Here is a 21,782-nt window from a genome sequence, read left to right as displayed (position 1 = left end):
CTATCTATATATATATTTTTTACATATCCCTAACATGGCATGACATGGAATGTTTGTTATGTCTGCTATAGTAGAGACCATACTCCTGTCCGTTGCTGAAGTTATGTAACACTTAATGGATTTCTCAGATGTGCATACCCTACATGCACTATCCAGCTCTACAGTACAGAAGTTACATAACGTACAGCTCTTTATTAGCTTGTTTTTAAGCTGATGGCTGAGTATGAGGGGAGAGCCAGTGTGTAGATGTTTGGTCCCTCAAAGTTGCCAGTTGGCCTTAACCTCGCCTGGGGTGTTCTGGATGAGGATGGCAGCAAAACAGCTCTCTACTTCGACACGTGGAAGAAATACACAAGTCAGTTTGCTCTTTCCTTTTCAGTTCCTCAAAACCAAGCAAACAAAAACATCTCATCCCAGTACAACTTCTGCACAGAGTGTGAGTGTGTGTGTGTGTGTGTGTCTATCTCACTAAAGGAGCCCCTCCCTGTTATGTAAGTTCTGGTGAAATGGTTGGAGGACAGCATGCAGCCACAACATTAGTTCCCACACAGCTACAAAGCCTAGTCAGAGACCATCTCAATGTACAGATCCTACTGGGACAAGCATGTCCCCTATAGACCTAATGGTAGAGCTACATCTGTTAACTGTTTCTACTCTGGACATTGCTGCATTCAATCGAGCGTAGCTGGTTGGTTTCTTAAACAAGATATCTCCCTTCCCGAAAATGTCATTGCCAATCAGCCAAAATCATTATATGATGTGTTGGCCAAACGTACATCGCCATCTAGTGTCAGACTGCAAACAGCTGTTTTTAAAGATATATTTTTGGACAATTTTTTTTATGTTTTATTGGACAGTATTTAAGTGAAGTGTGACAAGAAAGGCAGGAAGAGAGAGAGGGAAAGATTTGCAACAAAAGGCCAAAGTTGGATTCAAACCCAAGCTGCTGTGGTCAGGCCTTAGGCTGCATGGTATGCACGTCTCTGGGGAGGGGCTTCTTCAGACAGCAGGTTTTGACGAGCTCCCCTGGATAGCCTTCTGTTACTGTCTGACGTGCCCTACTCCTACTGGAGCTTCCAGTTTGTCATGTCTTTCCGGTGTCTAATGTTTCAATAATTAATTTTAAATCCTAATGATATGCATATCCAGGTAATATGTAACAGAAATAAAGAAACAATTACATTAAATTAATCAATTTTATTATTATGAGCAAAAATGAATAGAATGACAGTAAACAGTTTTCATCTATTGCAATGCATGGCCTAAGGATTCAAACACTATTCTGGAGGTGAGACAATTCTCCTTAAGAAAGAGCAACGTGAAGAAAGTGACTACAGTTCATGAGTGAGCATCATGTTCAATACTGATCAAATAATGTGCACACTTAGTTGCCCAGTTAAGTGTTGAGGTAATGCATGAAAATACTATTCAGACAAATGGGCAAAGAATACAATCATTCATACAGGGAATAATATGTGCATAAGAAGTACATTATGAAGACCTTGAGAGAGACAAACAGATACTGTATACTGCAGTAAATTAAAGCCTTGGCACCAAGCAGGTCAGAACGTTACCACTCACAGTAGAAGAGCACAATTTACACACGGCGTACACACGTATAGCATACACACTTTTAACGTACACACTTAAATCCTAAAAATGCTGCAGCCTTTAAAAATCTAAAATTATAATATCCCTCAAAATATACAAATATGAATATTAAAATCAAATGAGCACTTATGGGTAATTTCAGGTAGCAAATTAATACAGTGAATCAAAAAATAATATTAACCTACAGTATATGGTTTTTAAAAAGTATACTGTAACATGGGTGTCAGACACTGATGTGGACTGGGTACCCCTTCTTTTATGAAGTATTGGAATAGAACCAAACTTATGAACACTGAGCATGAACACAACAGTGATTATACCTAGCAACTGCCGGCACCTGACAATAACTGACAGCAACCAACACAAAGGCGAGTGTACTGTCATGATCGCAATGAACCTTAAAAGCACTTTGGATGCTGTTGATCCCAGTAGGTCCAGGTTCAACCATACATGTTCAACAACCAACCCAGAGATCTGACAAATAAAGGAGTGAGAAGCCTGGGCCAATAGAGCACACAGGATCTCCTGGGAGCCAAAGGCTATTAGTCACAAAGGTAGTTGCACCTTCATAAACGTATTGCACCTTCATTGACAATAATTCAGAATCACTGGAATTGTCCATTTTTTCCATCCTATGAGAACATAAGTAACGTCATATATATTCTTTTTTTGGCACAACGGAGGAAACCATGGAAACAGAAGCATCACGTTGACTGACAGAAAAGTGTGATTAACTTTTTTTATAGAACCAACGACAACTGAAGCCTAAAAGCGCTCTAGAAAAAAGTGCATTGTAATATGCCAAATACTGACAAAGAGCTGAATAATAAAAAAACAGCACTCTAATATTAATATGGATTATATTTTTTCCACTAGTGCAACAACAGACTTAATAAAATAATAAAACAGCATAAACCTTTGCAAGCAAATTTAAGTTTTAAACACCTAATAATGCTCTATAGCCAGGCTAGCAGAACGGTTAAGAAGGCAACCTGATGATTGAATTATGCTTGAACACAAACATGCCAATATTATAGACATTTCTCTTTTTTATATAAATAAATAGCTCAATTGTATTCATCCTCTCATTAAATAATTTCCATCTCTATATGACTCTGATGCCCATTAAATATAAAGGATTTAAAATACACAACTGCAATTTCAACACTACCATTATACATCATATATTTTTTCTGTGGTGATCTACCATTTGACCTTTGAGAGAGAACAGTACAGAACCAACAACAGCAGGCACCTTTCTTCAACTCTTTTCACCGTGAAGATCCACATTCCTATGACCTTAATGTATAGAACACCAAATGCAATCACCCACGCCAAGTCTTTGCCACCCCCACTATAAACAACATTATATACAGGGTTTTTATAGTCTTACAGAAGACAAGATTGTCTGTAACTTAAAAAACAATTAATTTGAGATTGTAGTGGGTTTGGGGGTTGGTGCTTGGTAAGCCAGTTTTCACAAACATTTACATACAATTTGTAATTTCTCTTTTTTGGAAATGGATTAGTGTCTTACGGACCAGATGAGAAAGACCAACTTTAGTCACAGGTGAGCGAATGAGTTGCAAATCTCTATGGAATCTACTAAAGAAGATGACTATGGGTCAACTACCGAGTAGGAGAAAAACCTGCGATCCCATTCCTACAACCATTGATGTAACTCTGTGCACCGTCTACTCTGTGTCTGGGACCAGTTCTAATTTGTTGTCTGTGATCCAGTCACTCGAACAGATAAGATATACTAAATTCCAGTCATTTTGCCTCTGATGTTATGACAGCATACACAGACACCTCTGACCTCTGTGGGAGATCATTTAACTGTTAAAACGAGATGATCTGATAGGTGTTGACTTGGACGGATGGTGCTGGAAGGAGTTCCCAGGAGTAAAGCACTCTAGATGGCGCCAAAGAGAGCTAGCTGTTAGATGACATCAGAGGACAGGAACACAAAGCCCTCAGCTGTGGTTGTAGTGCAAGTCTGTTAGTCTGAAATGAATACATGTATATATATTTATACTGTTATTCATGTATACCATATGTATACATATATACTGCTGTAACACATCATATTTTTATACACCTGGAAAACACATGTATTCCACAGGTTACAACTGTTTTTCTTGTGACAAATGTGATTTGCTTGCAGTTTCAGTCAATTAATTGTCTTTTTAGAAGATAGTAGACATCTTTCTGATGTAACATGGCTCCTTAACATTAATGGCACGTTGGATGAGAAAAACACACGCAGGCCAACAAATGGCACCAGTTCCTGGAAGGAAGGCAATATGAAGGTCTGTGGGGACTACCTGAATGGAATTTAGACACCAAAGTCAGAACTAAGTTGACTCCAAAGACTGCAAAGCCAGTAGCTAGTCGACAGACATTATAACAGAGCTCCGAGTTTATGGATAGAAGGATGTCGATTCTGTGCTCTACTCATCTTCCTTGAGGAGGGGAGAGAAACGGCGCAGACAGAGAGGTTTTAGTTTGCTGTTTACATAACAACCACACACCATGCAGTGGCTGTAAGGATGAAAGTTTAGAGTGGGTCTGGGGGATGATTTTTTGACAGGTTCCTTAAAAAGTAGTGAGAAGCAGTTTGTGTTAGTTTTTTTTTTTTTACCAGGTCTGGAGTTGTTAAAAGTTCTGTTTATGATGGATGAAAGCAGTGTTGTTCTTCCCAAAGTGGCAGCAGGCACCGTGAAGCAGTCATTTCCCGAGGTGGCAGGAAAGACCGTTCGATACTGACCAATCTGGGGGGCAATCTGTCTACCTCCCCAGGTGCCACACAACCACACAAACAAACACACACACCTGGGTCTCTGGCTATTGGCTCTGGGCATGGTCAAAATCTTCAAACATCAAAACAAATCATCCACTTTGAGAAAAACACATCCTATATAGCGTGCTCCCTTATCATCCTCCAGAACCTTCCCCCTGCTGCTATCCTCCCCTAGAGTCTGCACCCTTTTGAAGTCATCCCCCAGAGCCTGCTCTCTTATGACATCATCCAGCAGAATCTGCTCACATGTGAATTCATCTTCCCAGAACCTACTCTTATGATGTCATCCTCCAACTAACGTCTCTGTTTGTGATGAGAAAAAAAAAGAAATGGCTGCCAGAATGTCTCGTTGTACTGTTACTGTTTCTGTTCATTTGACAAGTGTCAGGCAGGGTCCCCAGTTACTGTGCTAGTCAGAACATTGTCCCTTTTATTCTAGTAGAGTGTTTATTTCTTCTGAGATCTTCTGGGATCTTCACTGATTCAGCCCAGGTTGTGGCTATTTGTGCAGACTAAGCTTCTGTGCTTAGACTCAGAGTGCATGTTGACTTAACATTGGCTGGATAGCTTTATTCCCCTGGTCCAACATGGTAGTATATGCCACTGTGTCAGTCATATTGAGGCTTTTGAAATGACTGGGTCTGTTTGAGTTACTGGATTCAAAATGGTCGGTGTCCTTTGCGCCGTCTTGGCATGTGGAGGGTGTTAGCAGAGGCTGTCAGCTTTGACGTGGAGTATTTTGGAGAAGCCAGGTCTTTTTTTCAAGGCCTAATTCACATGACAAAGAGAGAGAGAGAGAGATACAGAGAGAATGGAAGAAAGAAAGAAAATGGAAAAAGCCGGGACCAAAAAAGAAAAATTAGAGTGCTACACTTGTTAGTCAGAGAAAAGTAAGTCCATTAATCTTGATTCAATTGAGTGCGAGTCCTATTCCATAGCACTACACAAAATGAATGATTGTGGAGCTTGGAATAGCTTCGGAATCCTATAGCTCATAACTCACACAGCATATCCTCCCACAGCACTCTCATTAAGTGTGATGAAATGTTTGCCCTGCTGTTTCCTCGGCAGACTACAAAACAGCCGCAGGATTACTCACACGGTTCCTCCACTGTGGGGAACTTATCTGAGAGCTCTGTGCACTCCTCCAACACCCTCTCTCATTTAGCAGGAACATCCACAAGCTGACTAACAAACGGAAAACACCAAAGGGGCCTAGGATAGCACCGCTCCCTCTCTCTCTCTCTTCATCTTTCTCTCTTTCATTCCTTCTAGAAGCCGGTGAACTTCCCGGGCTGAGTCATGTGCCTCCTGTCCGGTTGTGTTCTAAGTATAGACCCCTCCCACCCACCTGACAGACACTGGGGAGAGGATCGTGTCTCTGGTTGTTAGTCAGGGAAAACAGGATGGAACTATCTCCGTTTAGAGGATGTGAGGTCAGAGACATGGGGTCACCTGCAGCTTGATCACCATCTCATCAAATAGCTTCCTGGCTTCGGGGCTGTTGGGGTCCTCAAAGTAGTCCTCGATTCCAATCTGCACTACGATGGACTTCAGGTTACGACACACACCTGAGGAGAGAAGCAAGACAGAGCCAGGCCTGAACAAACAGAAACTACAGAAACATACTATACAATGCTAGCTCTACTAAAGAGGAGTGCGACACAGCTGTATTTGTAGGTTCTACTTACTGTTGACGAGCATTCTGTGGACATTGCCTTGTGCCTTGTGTTCCCAAGTTACATTTGGATATACAGTATAGTATAAGATTTGTTTCTTTCTAAATATGTTTTTTTCTATAAATAAATACACCTGGACTGCATCCCTGGATTATTCCGTTGGTAGTTTTTTGCCTCAGCCCTCGGCCAACCTTCCCCTATCCTTGAGGGCTATCTGGTGTGTACTCACTGTTGAAGTGAAGCAGAGCTTTGGGGGTGACGGGGGTGGAGGTGAGCACCAGCATCTCCAGGCCCTTCAGACCCTCCCTGCACACATCTGCTGCTACTTCCTGGTTCACCTCGCTCACATGGTCCAGCTCCAGCACCTGCAGACGCATGCAGTTCCTCGCTGGGGTGGAGAACACACACGTACACAAACACACATACACACATACACACACATACACACTGTCTGTCTTGATGGGCATTTGTTTTCCTTGTCAGTCCTGTGAACACATGGCAGAGTTCTATACTGAATGCATCACCAAGGTAACAACAGACTCCAAGCACACATACCCAATGAAGCCAGGCCCTGTACACCACAGCCAGCCCCGCCCACTCCTAGGGCACGGAGGTGTGGCCAGCATCGACCAATGGTCTGCAAGCACCTGTTGCTGAAGCGCGCCGGCTGTTGGCTGAGAACGAGAGATGGGCACTGATTGGACCACAGCCTCACAACGCAACTGAGATATTTCCTCCATTTCAAAAGTCTGAAGGTTACGTAAAGGTCAGTGTTAAACCCCAGACAAAGTTGATCAGGGCTCAGATAGCTCCATGTTAAGGCCAGGCCTGTCTCTCACCATGGGTGCAGTGGCGCCACCTGGAGGGAGATGATGTCCCTGCAGCCTGCTCCCAGAGCCCAGATCACCTCCTGACCCACCGGGTCTGTGGCACTCCTGAGGGAACGCATTCACACAACATGGGAGACTGAACCAAACTGCCACAGCCCACTGGACATTCACCCCATGAATTGACTCCGTTTGTTAGATACCTAACATACATTTAAGCAATAAGCCCCAAGAGGCCGTGTTTTGTGCTGATTTTTAGAACAAATAAGGGGGGTTGTTAGGCACTACGCGAAGACTCGCGGGGCTTATTGCTTTTCTAAAACTGTTACTACAAATATTTGATATGGTTTCATAAATAAAAACAATTAGAAACAAAATAGTTCAATAATAAACCGTTGGGGTGGGTTAGGGTTAGGGTTAACCCTAACCCAGATGGACACCTTAGCCGTCTTTTTTTATTTGAAATATTCGATGCGCAGTAATATGGAATGTTAAAGAATGTTATGAGGATATAGCCAATCACAATCAAGGATGGGAACAACCAGTTTTAGAACAACAAATAATCTACTGCTAACAATATGTTGCACCTCCTGCATAACCACAAACCACAGTACTGAGTCTCAAGTTACATTTGATAACTAATATATTACATACAGAATATTCGTATAGACAGTATCTCTACAGTATATGTAAAGTGTTTATTGAGTGGGTACCTGTACGTGACGGCCTGCAGGGCGCGGCAGTAGCAGCTGGCCAGCCACAGGGAGCGGTCTGTCAGCAGGTTGGGACAGTGGGACACCTTGAGGATGAGCAGCTGGCTCCCTGTGGCCTTCAATAGGGACTCCAAACCTTCCTCCAGACATCCACTAGGAAGGAGACAGACAGAGAGAGACACGGGCGGAGAAAGAGAGGGTGAGGGAAGGGCGGAGAGAGAGGGTGAGGGAGAGGGAAGGGTGGAGAGAGAGGGAGAAAGGGAGAGGGAAACAAGGGGAGAGAGAGGGAGAAAGGGAGAGGGAAACAAGGGGAGAGAGAGGGATAAAGGGAGAGGGAAACAAGGGGAGAGAGAGGGAGAAAGGGAGAGGAGGATGGAGTGTGAATGAACCACAAACCGGATAGAAACCCTATGCAGTCTGCTGAGAGAAAAGATTTGCATGTTTGAGTGTATGTGTGTGTGTGTGTGTGAGTGTGTGTGTGTTTGCGAGTGTGTGTGTCTCACCGTGTGCTCTTTAGGTGCTCCTCCTTGGTCTCTTTCTTGCCTCGCTGGCGTGGCTTGAGGTTCTGCAGGATGAGCGAGTGTGTCTGTGTGCACCACTGAGACAGGGTGCAAAGGAACTAACACAGCAACACACAGCGCCTGTCAGTCTCACTCAGCACGCTCCTGTGTTAGTTACTAACCATCTGATCTCCTGCTGTACCTTCCACATGCACTTTCTGTACATCACATAGGAGAACATCGTCTGAAATGAATTCCTAAAATGTGGAAATGTCCTGTGGGGGTGTGTGTGTGTGTGTGTGTGCGCGCCCAGGCGGAGCCCACCTTGGAAGAGATGCGGGCGTTCTCCAGCAGCACCCGGGTCCACACGGCGGGGTGGCGGGCCACAAACCTCCAGTCCCGGCACACCTCGGCCGCCCTCAGCAGCGTCTTGGTGTCCAGGTAGGTGAAGATGCAGAACAACGCCGCCCGCATCTTCAGCACCTCGGGGCTGATCACCTCGTTGGCCCTGCCTGTCTTCTCGTGGTGGCATGGCTTGTTGTGGCCCCCCTCCGACCGCCCTGCCGCCAGGACAGAGAAGGCGTCTGGTTCGAGAGATCCTTTCGTTGTTTTCGATGCTTGTTTGTATCCATACAGAGTACAGTAGAATAGACTAGCACTTACGCCTGGGGAGAAATAGCAGCCTTATGCGCCATTGCTTAAAACAGGCTGTATAAATTGATTGGATTTTTATCCAGGGCGTTAAAAGTGCCATTCGGTTTCAATCCACATGAGGGCACCAACATTCAACGTGTCACCATGATAAATCCCTACATTCAAACATGTTCTGGATTTCAATGCTGTTGGGCTGGATCCCTGACACTGTTCCAACTCCATCAGCCGGGGATGAGTCATCCATGTCATCCTGGCCTTGGAAGGAGGCTTCTTATCCAGCAACAGGCCGTTAGAGAAGCACCACCCACGCGTGAGATCCACCCAACACTCTCACAGCCATACTGGGATATATGTGCTTGAACAAACCGTGTGATATGTTGATGTGTTCCATCTCACCTCGCACACACTCTGAGAGCCCAATATGGAGGACGACGTCAGGGCGTGACATTACATGACTGACGTTGCAGCCTTGCGATACGCAGGAAGGCCAAGCAGGCTTGTCCCTGGTGTAGAGGGTTGTTAGGATTTCCCCCCTTCAGCAAACTTCACAGCCACGTAGCCATTTCAAGAAGCTGCTTGTTAATAACATGAAATAAAAGGTTTGGGACGGCAGCCGGGAATGGAAGGAAGTTGGCAGAGAAGGGCGTGTTAAAGAGAAACTGGCACTAGTTTAGGAAAACTATTGGCTCCATGATTCAAAAGCTGAGGGGATTCAAATATAATCTGTAGTTAGTCACCCGCATGCACACACACACACACACCCCAACAAACAGCAGAAGTGTGTCACTTTAGTGGTGCCCTGGTCTTTGCAGTGTGGCCATCCGTCACCCCTTCGTGACAGCTACTTCTTGGCTGACCTAGAGTCAGACTCTGGAGCAGTCTGCTCATTAGTCATGTTGAAGTGACAAAGCCTCTGACTGCTCTTTGGTCAGTCTAGGCCCAGATCTGCTGTGATTCACCCTGACCTAGTTCTGCACAGGGTGTCTGCGCTCCAGTACTCCGTGTTGTGGTCTAGTCTTAGACACATAGTGAATTGAATATGTGGTAATGTGTGCTGTGTGTGAATGCGTTGAACATGTGTGTTTGGTAATGAATGGTGTGTGTGTGTGTGCATGTGTACAGGGTCATGTCGGGTGTGTGTGTGTATGCGTGTCCTCCAGCCCCCCTACCTGCTCCCAAACGGTATCCCCCTCCTCCTCTGTGGTGTGCTGAAGACTGCTGCACCTCTGCCACGGCCCGCCTCTCCTGCTCCCACATTTCCGCCTCCGACTCGGTGGTTCGGGAGCCCACGTCCGACACGTCCCCTTCCTCTCCCTCCGTGCTGTTGCGGTAGGGCCGGCGCTGCCAGTTCTGGATGGCCTGCTTGCGGAGCCCCCAACTCCGGGAGCAGCCCCCCCCCAGTCGCCGGGAGGCGCTCGTACGCTCCCGCGCCCCCGCCCTCGCCTAGCCGGCACTGGACGTGGTAGTACTGGGCCTCTGGGCACTCCTCCATGGGGTGCACATCCACACTGTCACTGTCATACCCGCCCGAGCCCTGGGACATGGAGTGAACCCGACCCATCCCACTGACCGGGGGAAGAGAGATGAGAGACGTGGGAAAAGAAGGGGAAGGAGGGGGAAGAAGAGAAGGGTTATGACAGAAAGAAGATGAGATAGAAGGGGAGAGAGACAGAGAGAGTAGGGGAGAGAGACAGAGAGAGGAGGGGAGAGGGGCAGAGAGAGGAGGGGAGAGAGACAGAGAGAGGAGGGGAGAGAGACAGAGAGAGGAGGGGAGAGAGACAGAGAGAGGAGGGGAGAGGGGCAGAGAGAGGAGGGGAGAGAGACAGAGAGAGGAGGGGAGAGGGGCAGAGAGAGGAGGGGAGAGAGACAGAGAGAGGAGGGGAGAGAGACAGAGAGAGGAGGGGAGAGGGGCAGAGAGAGGAGGGGTTATGGACCAAAGGGAGATAAGAAGGGGTCTAAATCTTTCTGGACATTAGAGGAAGTTGTTTCCGTGACAAGGTTCCGTCATGCAGAGACTGCAGTATAACGTGTCTCAGCAAGGTTGTTAATATTAGAACTGCAGATGCCTGGGGTTTCTTCTCAGCGCAATAATATTATTAGATACAGAACCTGGGTGAGAACATAAATATGAATGAACTCCCGCAAAGTGGCCGTTGGCATTAAAAACATTTAAGTATCAAAAACACTGCATTTTACGAATCAAAGAGTTATTCCTCCTGTCCAGTAACATTAAACAAACACTGATGTCCTTTTATGTAACAAGCAATGTCTTAAAACAAACTAAACAAAAGCACAATGAGTCTGTGAATGCTACGGAATATTAAGCTTTTCAGTTAGGGAGCTTTTGTCTTAGAAAGAGCAGCCTCTCAGTAGCAGACGGTAAAGAGATGGAGAAACAGTCGTTCTGTTCGCATTAGAGCCCACTTAACCTTCCTCCTCCAGACTTACATATAATGAGCAGTTTATAATCTGAGTCTGAGAGAAAGTAGGACATCTTCTGTTTGTCATTCTACCTCCATCTCCCTCTTCCTCTGCCTACGGTTTCATCTATGCACACCCTCCAGCAGCTTTCAAACACGCCTTGACCTAACGTTATTTACAGTAACGGCTGTCCAAACACTGGATATCATCAGAGCGTTACATATTATCACTGTACAAATGACCACATTTGTTTACAGCTGATGTTATGAAATCCCTTTCATTGTGTGCAGGGACTATGGTGTCCTGGTCTGGATTCATAATATTGCTGGGATGAGCGTAACCTTGGGGACCCGAGTGACCGTCCAGTGACACAGTTGATGGGGCCACAGAGACATCTTGTTGTAACTGAGATGACTTTAGCTCAACAGGACCACAGGTTGAATCAATGTAGGAAAATCAATAGGGGGAGCTTGCTAATTGGCTGGAGATCATTATTTGCATGTAAAACCAGGAAGTTTAGGCAGTTTCTTAATGGCTAATGCACTATTAAGCTGACGACAGAAGGCAGAGATATTTTGATGCAAGAAGGAGCCAGTTGTGGTGTGTAAAAATACAGACAAAATCAATAAAGAAACTAATGAGATTCTGTTCAAACACCAACACAGCAACCAGCTTCATTCCTCTCATAAGTCATATTCTATTAATAACGTATTGTGGAGGAAGAAAGAAAGTCATATTTATAAACACACATTTATAAATTAAAGTGCTAAATAACAGCTAAATACACACACATAGATGGTAGTTAAAAAGTTCCTATTGCTTGCTTACACAATGCAAGGGGACCACATTTAGTCTGTTCTAAAATAGCTCCCTAGGCCCACTTTCCCCTCCTGTGTGTGCCGTGAGGACTTCCTTACCCTGTGCTGGGAGATGATCGTTGCTCTGACACCTGGTACATTCCTCTGGTGGATCCTGAGTTACTGGAGTTTCTCTGGAGAGAGGAGAAAGAGGAGGAGTAGCAGGAGCCAGGAGCAGGAGGAGGTGAGGGAGAAAACGAGAGAGAGAGAGAGAGAGAGAGAGGGGGAGGGAGAGGGAGGGAGAGAGAGAGAGAGAGAGAGAGAGAGAGAGAGAGAGAGAGAGAGAGAGGGGGAGGGAGAGAGAGAGAGAGAGAGAGAGGGGGAGGGAGGGAGGGAGGAGAGAGAACAGTTCACATACTGACAGATCTATGTGAAAAAGAAAGCTAAAATATACCATCCTTGGGGGTGTCTGTGCTGGAGGAATAATTGTGATGGGAAAAATCTCTGAACACATGTCAGCTAATTGGCTGGAGTTGGGGGGGGCGGGTATCATCTAAATGGGCAGAGCTGGTTCAGGTGGGAGACTCAAAGGGGTGCTTGCATGATCCAATCACTTTCCACATCGTTAAGATTGTTTAGGTTGTTCCCTCCACCAGGAGAGACTTCACCTGTGGTTATGTCTTTGCTCGATCTGTCTGGAGGACTGATGGATGTCTAAGCTCCCTGCTGCTGATGTCCAGAGGAAGTCTCAAGTTGACAACTCGGGCAGAGAGTTTTCATGAAACAGAACCATCCAGCTAATGACAACGTGGCTGTAGTCAGTCATCTCATACGAAAATACTACTTGAGTCTCTTGATTGAACCAAAGGAAAACACACTGGCAATGCCCACATTACTGTAACACAAGAAAGAAGCAATTTACAGCTGATGTGTTTGTGTGTGTGTGCGTGCATGTGCGTGCATTGTGGAGGTAGGGTTCTGGGCGTGGGCCCATCTGGCACATTTCCCTATCCCCTTTTTTCCCTTCCTGTTGTTTGTGGGGGAGAGGGAAGGAGAGGAGCGCTAAGCTAAGATGAGAGGAGGAAGTTTGACTCGATGTGAGCAAACATAAAGGGTGAGAGTTCCCTCCCTGTGACCAGAGACACACCACGCCAACTGGCTCATGCACCAGCTAGCCTGTCTGTCTGCCTGTGGTGAAGGGCTTGGTTCTCCAGTTGCTCTCCGAAGCCACAGACCCAGCGTCTGGCTGTCAGGCTCACAGAGAGGCTGTGGAGTAAACAGTCTAAATATAACAGGCAGGACTTGGCCGGCCACAGCAGCGTTAACGTCAAGCCCCATGACAACACCGTCCTTAGTGACGCAAAAATAAATCTGTACCGCAGCCTTGAATGACTAACAGACTTTGTGCTCAGAAGCGTTCGAAAATGATCAAATAAACAGTGTTACATAAAAACAGGATGGAAATGTATGTGACACAAAGCTTCCTGACAGTAATTAACTGCCAGTTTCATCATAGTTTACCATCTAGCCATTTTCCCATATTTGTGTATTCCAGTTGGGGAAGTGAGGACAGAAGGGCGCTGTGGGCTCTAACACACTGAAGACCTCCTCTATGAGAGAGATCAGAGGTCACAGGGCCATGGCTGCTGTCCCTCTCAAAGGTGGATGCAGCCATAGTCTGCCCAGAAGAGACATCGGTCTCCATGGAAACTCCACAGCACTAATGCTTCAGCTGCAGCAGGCTACAGATACGTCTGATCTAATACAAATCAGGCATTTTTCATCGTTATGAGAATACAGTGTGACCATTTACAAGACTCCTATTTACAAGTGACGGCATTTTTTTAAACATCCGCTGGCAGTGTGTGTTGCACAGTGTTGCTATTCCGTTAGGGAGGCACTGTTTACATAACGGAGGTCTATCACCCATCCCTGACGTGTCTGCGGCCTCGAAGCCTATCACACAGTGAGACACTGCCTCTAAAGAGCTCAATATAATCAATACCTATACATAATGCAGGGGGGGGAAACCTGCTCTGACATCACTGAGAAGCTGTGAGGTCATCTGTGCCCACGTGCTGTTCTCTGGGATCAAACTCAGGCAGCTATCCAGGCTGAGGCTCCTGGTTCTGTTCAGACACCTCACAACTGCCCATGTGGTGTGACGACTTGACAAAGCAAACACACATATCCAAACGCAAAAAGGCCCCACAAGAGCAGAAAACGCTAACTTTCGCCCACACCCGACGTGTAGCTCCGCCCCTTCCTCACCTGGCGCCCGTTGCCCTTTGACCCCTGGAGGCTGCAGCGTCCCAGGCTGCCGTTGGGCGTGGTCCCACAGCTGCTGATGATCTGCAGCTGCTTCTCGGCGCGGTCGGCGCGGTCCAGCAGCTCCTCTATGAACTGCTGCAGGCGCACCTTGGCGTTGGCCTCCCGTGCTGCCGTCTCCTGCAGGAACTGGTCGATCTGGGCCACCTCCCTGGTTCAGCCAAGAGGCAGGTTCAGACACACACACGCGTGTACACGTGTGTATATACACAATCACACATACTTGTATGCATACACGCACACATATGCTATGACATGTGCATAGACACCCATATACAAGCACAAAACAAAGAGTGCCACTGGACACAAGGGTCTGTGTAAGGTTTAGAGTCCAGGAAGCCCAACAGGGAACAGACGCTGGCCTTAAAGACATTACTAGAGAGATTATGGCTTTGTATGAGGTACATATTCACTCTTTTGCAATTTATGATCACACACACACACAAACCCACGCACACAATCTCACACATACACACCAACACTCACAACTTATTTCCGTAATCATTCTGATCACTTTCACAAACAGAAATTACACCTGAAGTCATGTCCCCTCTTTCCTCGCTACATCCCTCCCTTTCTTCCTTCCTTACATCCTTCCTTCCTTATCTCCCTCTGTTTCTTTTCATACTTGTTTATGTAGATCTGCATTCTATAATTCCCTGGACAGGTCCTTCAGTTGAGCCTGGAGCAGAAGCAGTCTCTCCCTTCCTGTATCTCATTCCTCTCAGCTAGCCTCCTCTTGCCAGACTCTAGCAACTACCAAATGACGAGACGAAGGAAGAAGAGAGGAATAAGAAAGGATCTCACACTATTGAGATCCAGCCAGACACTGGCAGCCAGGAAGAACACAGGCCTTGAAATGCTTTGATATCAGGGAAAAAATAATTGCTCATGTCATGGTGGGCAAAGACGTCCAAAATCTGATTCCCCGATTAGAACAAGTATTTAAGTGCAGAAATGAAAGCTGACAGTATCTAAAACAGCTTGTAAATAAATCATCAAACCTGTGTTAGCTGAGACAGTTGTGTGATGTGAAGAAACCGCCCTGGGCCTGAAAGAGCTGGTTCAGTCGCCTGGAATACTGGTAACAGCTCGTTTTTCGGCAGATCTGATGTTTCAGTACAGTTGTTAAACCAGGAGAACAGCTCGTGAACATATCTCTAACCACAGCAGAGCTGAAATAGTGGTACAGAGCTGAAACAACACCAGCCTGATTCTGCTTTGCTTCTTTGTTTTGTCATAAGCATAGTCAGAGAGAGACATCATCCAGGGGAAACAGTGAGTAAAGAGCACAGCGGCTCCTCCGTGCTGTTTACATAGGAGCTGAAGGTTTGAGGAAAGTAACAGTGTTTCGGTTGAGGATGAGCCCTCCAGGAAGTAGTGGTCTCTCTTGCCACCCTCCAGGAGGAGGCCTGGTCTCTCTTGCCACCCCCCAGGAGGAGACCTGGTCTCTCCTACCACCCCCCCAGGAGGAGACCTGGTCTCTCCTGCCACCCCTCCAGGAGGAGACCTGGTCTCTCCTGCCACCCCCCCAGGAGGAGACCTGGTCTCTCCTACCACCCCTCCAGGAGGAGACCTGGTCTCTCCTACCACCCCTCCAGGAGGAGACCTGGTCTCTCCTACCACCCCTCCAGGAGGAGGCCTGGTCTCTCCTACCACCCCTCCAGGAGGAGGCCTGGTCTCTCCTACCACCCCTCCAGGAGGAGGCCTGGTCTCTCCTACCACCCCTCCAGGAGGAGGCATGGTCTCTCCTACCACCCTCCAGGAGGAGGCCTGGTCTCTCCCACCACCCCTCCAGGAGGAGGCCTGGTCTCTCCTACCACCCCTCCAGGAGGAGGCCTGGTCTCTCCTGCCACCCCCCAGGAGGAGGCCTGGTCTGCGTTTGAGTAAGAGACGAGGGGGCAGTAGATACCCCCACACTGAACACACGATGGAATATTCCAAGGGAAAGAGGAAAGGAGAGGAGGAGACGTGGGGGCGGAGGAGAACTAGCGAGGGAGAGGGGGTATGCACAGGGAGAGGTGGAGGGAGAGGAAACACACACACACACATATACTGTCGACACACACAACACCAAAGGAGGTGACAGACAGTTAAAAGCAGTTCCTGGAGGCACCACAGTTGAGGCGTGGGAGAGCTCAGTCTACACTGCTTCCTGCCATCCATCTCGAATAAACCCTCCACACACACATACACACACACATACACACACACACTATCCCCCAAGGAATGAAAAGCCAATCGAAACATCTGAGGACTACCTGCCGTCATGGCGGGAGCTGGGCGGCAGATCCTCGTGCATTCTGGGAAAAACACACACCTTTTGTAGTTTCAGGTGTGGAGATGTGAAGTTGGGAGCTTTTTAATGGGACCAGTGTCTAAACCTGAGTGTGTGTGTGTATGTGTGTGTATGTGTGTGTGTGTACATTATGTGTACAGTGTGTGTAGCAGTTTGTGTATGGAGGAGGTGGGAGGGGCTAGTGGAGGAGGAGGGGCTATTTAAAGAGGGAGAGGCTTCCAGTCCACCTGTCCAAAGTCTCTTTAATCATCTCTAGCTCCTTCTCTCTCTTTTGTGTCTCCTTCTCTTTCTCTCTGCCACAATAAAGCTCTCTCTCTCTCTCTCTCTCTCTCTCTCTCTCTCTCTCTCTCTCTCTCTCTCTCTCTCTCTCTCTCTCTCTCTCTCTCTCTCACCTAAGTAATACAAAGAGGCCAAGCTGAAGAGCATATGTTAGAGTCTGTCAGCCTGACAGGGGTGTTTCCATAGGGTTAATGCAAACAGGGACAACTCAATACTAGTACAATACCAGACACAGTAGATCTCCCATGGAACCGACATCTGAACACTGATTCCAGCAGGCGATCTAATCGTGTGGTGTTCCACGGAATAACAGCAATGTCTCTGGAGAGACGGACAGGGGAAGAAGCGATGGGTGAAAAAGAACAAAGCTCAAACAAAGGTGAAGGCGGCCGCCAATTCATCACCTAAGCAGCAGCAATTCTCGATGCAAAGATAAACCAGACGTGGATGCAGAGCCACCACGAGGGTCTGTGGTCATTTGCATGACAGAAGGTTGGGAAAAGGCAATGCTATTCTGAATCTGCTGTACTGTAGGCCAAGACAGACAAGCTGGCCCATCCAAGGGTTTCTGGACACAACAGACACAATGAATACGTAATGACCTCCTAGAGTGCTCTACTTAAATGGTAATCACAACCGCTGGTCAGCCTCCTTTCAGTTTTGTCATTGATGACTGGTCATTAATGCAATGTTATTCTGCATTAATATTCATGGTTTGAAATCATTTATGCCCCCAAAAGGATGTGTGAGGTACATCGAGCTGCTGTAAATAGTCACTTTGTTCGTCTCAACAACTGACAGGGACAGTGGCTCATGTGGGAGTTAGCCGTCACCTGGACAGAAAGAGGGTGTGTGTGAGAGAGAGACAGAGAGAGAGACAGAGAGAGAGACAGAGAGAGAGACAGAGAGAGAGAGAGAGAGACAGAGAGAGAAACAGAGAGAGAGACAGAGAGAGAGAGAGAGAGAGAGAGAGAGAGAGAGAGAGAGAGAGAGAGAGAGAGAGAGAGAGAGAGAGAGAGAGAGGTATACTTGAGGTGATGTCATCCTGCCGTGCAGTGACACAGTGTGGAGGGACCATAGTGTTAACGGTACACCCTCACCATACTGATGCTAGCATCGACCCTATTTCCAAACCCTCCTTTCCAGGAGAGCGTGACTGGCTTCCCAACACAGAGCTAATCCAGGATGGAGTTCTGATCAATTACCTCAGGACCCTAGTGAGCCTCGCTCACTCATGGCTCCTTCTGGTCTCTCTCTCTCTTTCCATGTTTTCTCTCTCACACGCTTTCTGTCTCCTTCTTGTCAGTCTGTCTGTATCAATCTCTCTCAATCTCTCTCTCCTTCTGGTCTCTATCTGTTCTTCACGTCTCTCTGTCTCGGTCTTCCTCTGTCACTTCTAGTCTCTCTGTCCCTCTCTTTGTCTTTCTCTCTCTCCTTGCAGAGCCGAGTCCTGTTGACCCATCTAAATCCACACAACAAAGAAAGGGGCGGGGCATGTCTGAGAAGACACAGGGCTGTCCCTGTGCCTCCTCTCTCATTCTCCTCAAAGCACTTCTAGTTTCAAGGACCCACAAATCACCGCCCTCGGTCCCAGCTGTCTAAGGGGAAGACGGACGGCCCTACACCCATAAATTGCACTCTGTGGGCCGATGTTCATTGCCAACCCCCCCTCTCCTGGTTCTCTCCTGCTACTCAGGCCAGCGTACACAACGAGATCAACTCAGGAATTCTACATATAATATCATACAGGCTGGACAAAACACTTGTAAGTTCATATTGCATGCAGTCAATGTATGTTTAATATTCTTCTGAGGTTTCAAAGAACTTGAAAATGGGGATGACCTGTATTGCCCGCATATCCATTCCAGAACATTCCATTTCAATTTTATCCTAGACTTCTTACAGTAATATGAACACATGATAGGTGACTGACGAGCAACAATACATTTTGCAGCGTCTTATTGATTTTGTATAAGAGCATTCTCCCATTTGACCAGACGCATTGACCACAGAATGGAGGAGGACGGCAGTTTTCTCTTCCTCTTCCTCTACTCTTCTCTTTGTTTTGTTAGGGAGGTGTCAGATCTGCAGTTTTTTCTATGCGATGCTAACGCCCTGCACTAACCTCCACATGATGCTAACGCCTACTTGTCTCTCTAAGACACAGCTGTTAATGAGGTGAGACGCCCCCCACCCCGGCTTCTTTCTCCCTCTCCCTCCCTCTCTCTCCCTCTCTCTCCCTCTCTCTACCTCTCTCTTTCTCTCTCTGCCGACAACATCGCTTTGCATTAGGGGATGCTTTTTGAGTCGAACAATCTTGTTTCCACGGCAGCGGCCGAGGTGACAGAAGAAGATAACGAGACCACTCCCCCCTCCTCTGCTCTTTTGTTTCTTGAGGGAGCGAGAAAAAGACATGAGGCAAAATATGATGTTTAAATGTGTCTGCCTTGGCATAGTCTTTTTATGTAATCACAAGAGGGTTTCTCCACCTGCTAGGCCAACTCTGCCTTCAACTCGGCAGGGAAGAGGTATAAATCAAGCCTGGGGATTGAGGCCTGGGTGTGGTGAAACACTCAATAGAAAAAAAGTGACATTTTTCTGGGCGGTCCCGTGGACCAGTCTTGCTGACTCATGAAGGCCCAGGCTCAACATTCACAGGCAGTGATGCGGTTTTTCCTTCTCTGAGCACAGCTTTCATTCCAAATTCAGACAGAGCTCACTGTTCTGCTGCCAGCTAGTCCTCTCTCGAGAACCACAAGCTGAGCCTGCTTGGTGCTACTGCAAGGCTGCATGACGACGCCTTGCAGTAGCACCTAGGCCCAGACCAGCAGACCAGATCCAGACTTCCCCTTGTGCTGAGCTCCTGCAGCTGTCCAGGTCTGCCTTCAGCCTGTGCACAGCCAGCAGCTCCCAGGCTCACAAGAGACATAGAGACACAAGCAGACAGGAGCAGCTCACAGTTTTTTCTGGGTGGACTACCACTGACAATCACACTATCAACAGAGAGATGAGACAGGTAGAAAGACAGAGACAGAAAAAGACAGAGAGAGAGAGAAAGAAAGAAAGAAAGAATGAAAGAAAGAAAGAAAGAAAGAAAGAAAGAAAGAAAAAAAATGAAAGAGAGAAAAATAGAAGCTAACCAGGGTGAATTAGTGTGTGTTGTCCTGCTGTACAGCATGGGTCTAGGTGACAGCACTGTTTTCCCACCCAGAGCTCAGTCAGGCGTTGTTAACACTAACACAGCTGTAAGGCCCTAAGGGACAGCAGGAACATAATCAGCTGTCTACCAAAATTTACACACACACAAACACACACACACAGCAGTCAATGGTAATCAACAACAAGAAGTCACAGTGAGAAAGAGGCCCGTATCTCAAGTCAAACACAAAAAAAAGAAAGAAAAAAAGACGAAAATATATATAAAAGTTATCAAATGCCAACATCCACCACTCACTGTTGTTTGTGAGTGAGCTCGTCCTCCTTAGTGACCAGGTCCTGCTTGAGGTTGGCCAGCATCTCCACGGAGACGTCCACCTGTCTGGAGAGCTCCGAGGCCTTGTCCTCCAGCTGCTGCTTCTCCTGGCCCAGGCGCTCGCTCTCCAGCTTGGCCCGCTCCAGCTCAGAGCTCTTCCTCTCCAGCTCCGCCTGCAGGCGGCCCACGCGCGCAGCGATCTTCTGCTCCACCTGCCAACGGAGGATTCAGAAGGAGGGTTCAGCATGAGGATTTATCATGTTTTTTTTTTCGTTTAAAGGCCAGTGATGTTTGAAATGATTTCCTTCTGTAAAGAAAAAAGATGCGATGAGGACAACTTAAAATACTTTGTATTTCAAGTTTCCTTTCAATAGTCAGCCTCAGAAAGACCTGTACCTCTTCAGATAGCTTCTCTAGTCTCTCGTCCAACTCCAGACGTTCGAAGGCCCGAGCCTTTAGCCTGGCCAGTCCCTCCTCATAGGCCGCCTCCACCGCGCTCGCCGCCACGTTTGCTGCCACCGCCACCGCATTGCCAGGGTTGCCGTGGGGACCGGGATCCGCAGAGGTCATGGCCGTCTTCATGAAGATCTCCCCCAGGGGAAACTCGACATTGGGCAGGTAACGTGCAGCCGTGTTGGAGTTGGCGGGGGTCAAACCCAGGTCGTCGGGGCACGGTAGCTCACGGCACGGGAAGCGTCGCTCTTTGAAGGAGGGTCGGAGGGGCTGGAAAGGGTCGTTGTTGTTGGTGGGGGCGAGGAGGGCCCCTTCGGCCACGAGGGGGAGGAGCGCGGCGGCGTCGCACACGCTGTTGGACTTGGACAGGACGTACAGGGTCTCGTAGGTGTGGTTGTACTCCAGGTGGGCGCGCAGGGATGACAGGCTCCGGAAACGCTTGTGTTCTCCGCAGCGAGGACAGCGGTAGGGCAGGTCCAGAGAGGCCATGCCGCGCCCACAGACGCTGGGGAGGAAGTGAGGCGGGGAGAGAGAGAGAGGGGGGGGGCTCAGGCGGCGGGGAGGCAGAGGCGGGCCTCTGGCGCACCGGCCAGGATGCGGAGAGATCGCCTCATGGCTGATCTGACGGAGGGATGAGCGGAGGAGAGATGGGGGTGGAGTTAGACAAAGAGGAGAGCAGCGACGTGGGGGCTCTGTGTGCTGGGAGACCTCTGCACACTCACAACACAGTGCATTGTTGGACGGGGACACACACTGGCCCCCGTGCACATTCAAAGTCCTCCCAGGTTCCTTGCCTTCAGTGCTGCCTCTTATGTGCTGTCCTTAAATGTGGCCCTTGAGGAGAGAAAAACAAGAATGTATAGACATCATTTCTCCAGTCTAGTTCACACTGTATTTCTCAAGCTGAAATGACTGACAGAAAATGCTGAAAACATCTACACAGTTC

General features: G+C 47.6%; 1 protein-coding gene across 1 annotated transcript; it reads right to left on the bottom strand.

Annotated features, from left to right (window-relative positions):
- Nucleotides 1-1,182: 1,182 nt before the first annotated feature.
- On the bottom strand, nt 1,183-21,325 carry fbxo41 (F-box protein 41). Its single transcript, XM_084688023.1, is given in 14 exon segments — nt 1,183-5,182; nt 5,870-5,985; nt 6,323-6,481; nt 6,649-6,767; nt 6,933-7,028; nt 7,634-7,786; nt 8,137-8,252; nt 8,458-8,693; nt 9,957-10,182; nt 10,184-10,352; nt 12,126-12,199; nt 14,277-14,484; nt 20,366-20,595; nt 20,780-21,325. Coding segments are annotated over 14 exon segments (2,511 nt in total). The 3' UTR covers nt 1,183-5,119.
- Between the last annotated feature and the right edge of the window lie 457 nt (nt 21,326-21,782).

Source organism: Hypomesus nipponensis, chromosome 22, assembly GCF_054491055.1.
Source record: "Hypomesus nipponensis isolate SF chromosome 22, ASM5449105v1, whole genome shotgun sequence".
Lineage (NCBI taxonomy): Eukaryota > Metazoa > Chordata > Actinopteri > Osmeriformes > Osmeridae > Hypomesus > Hypomesus nipponensis.
This window is presented reverse-complemented; position numbering and strand designations above follow the sequence as displayed.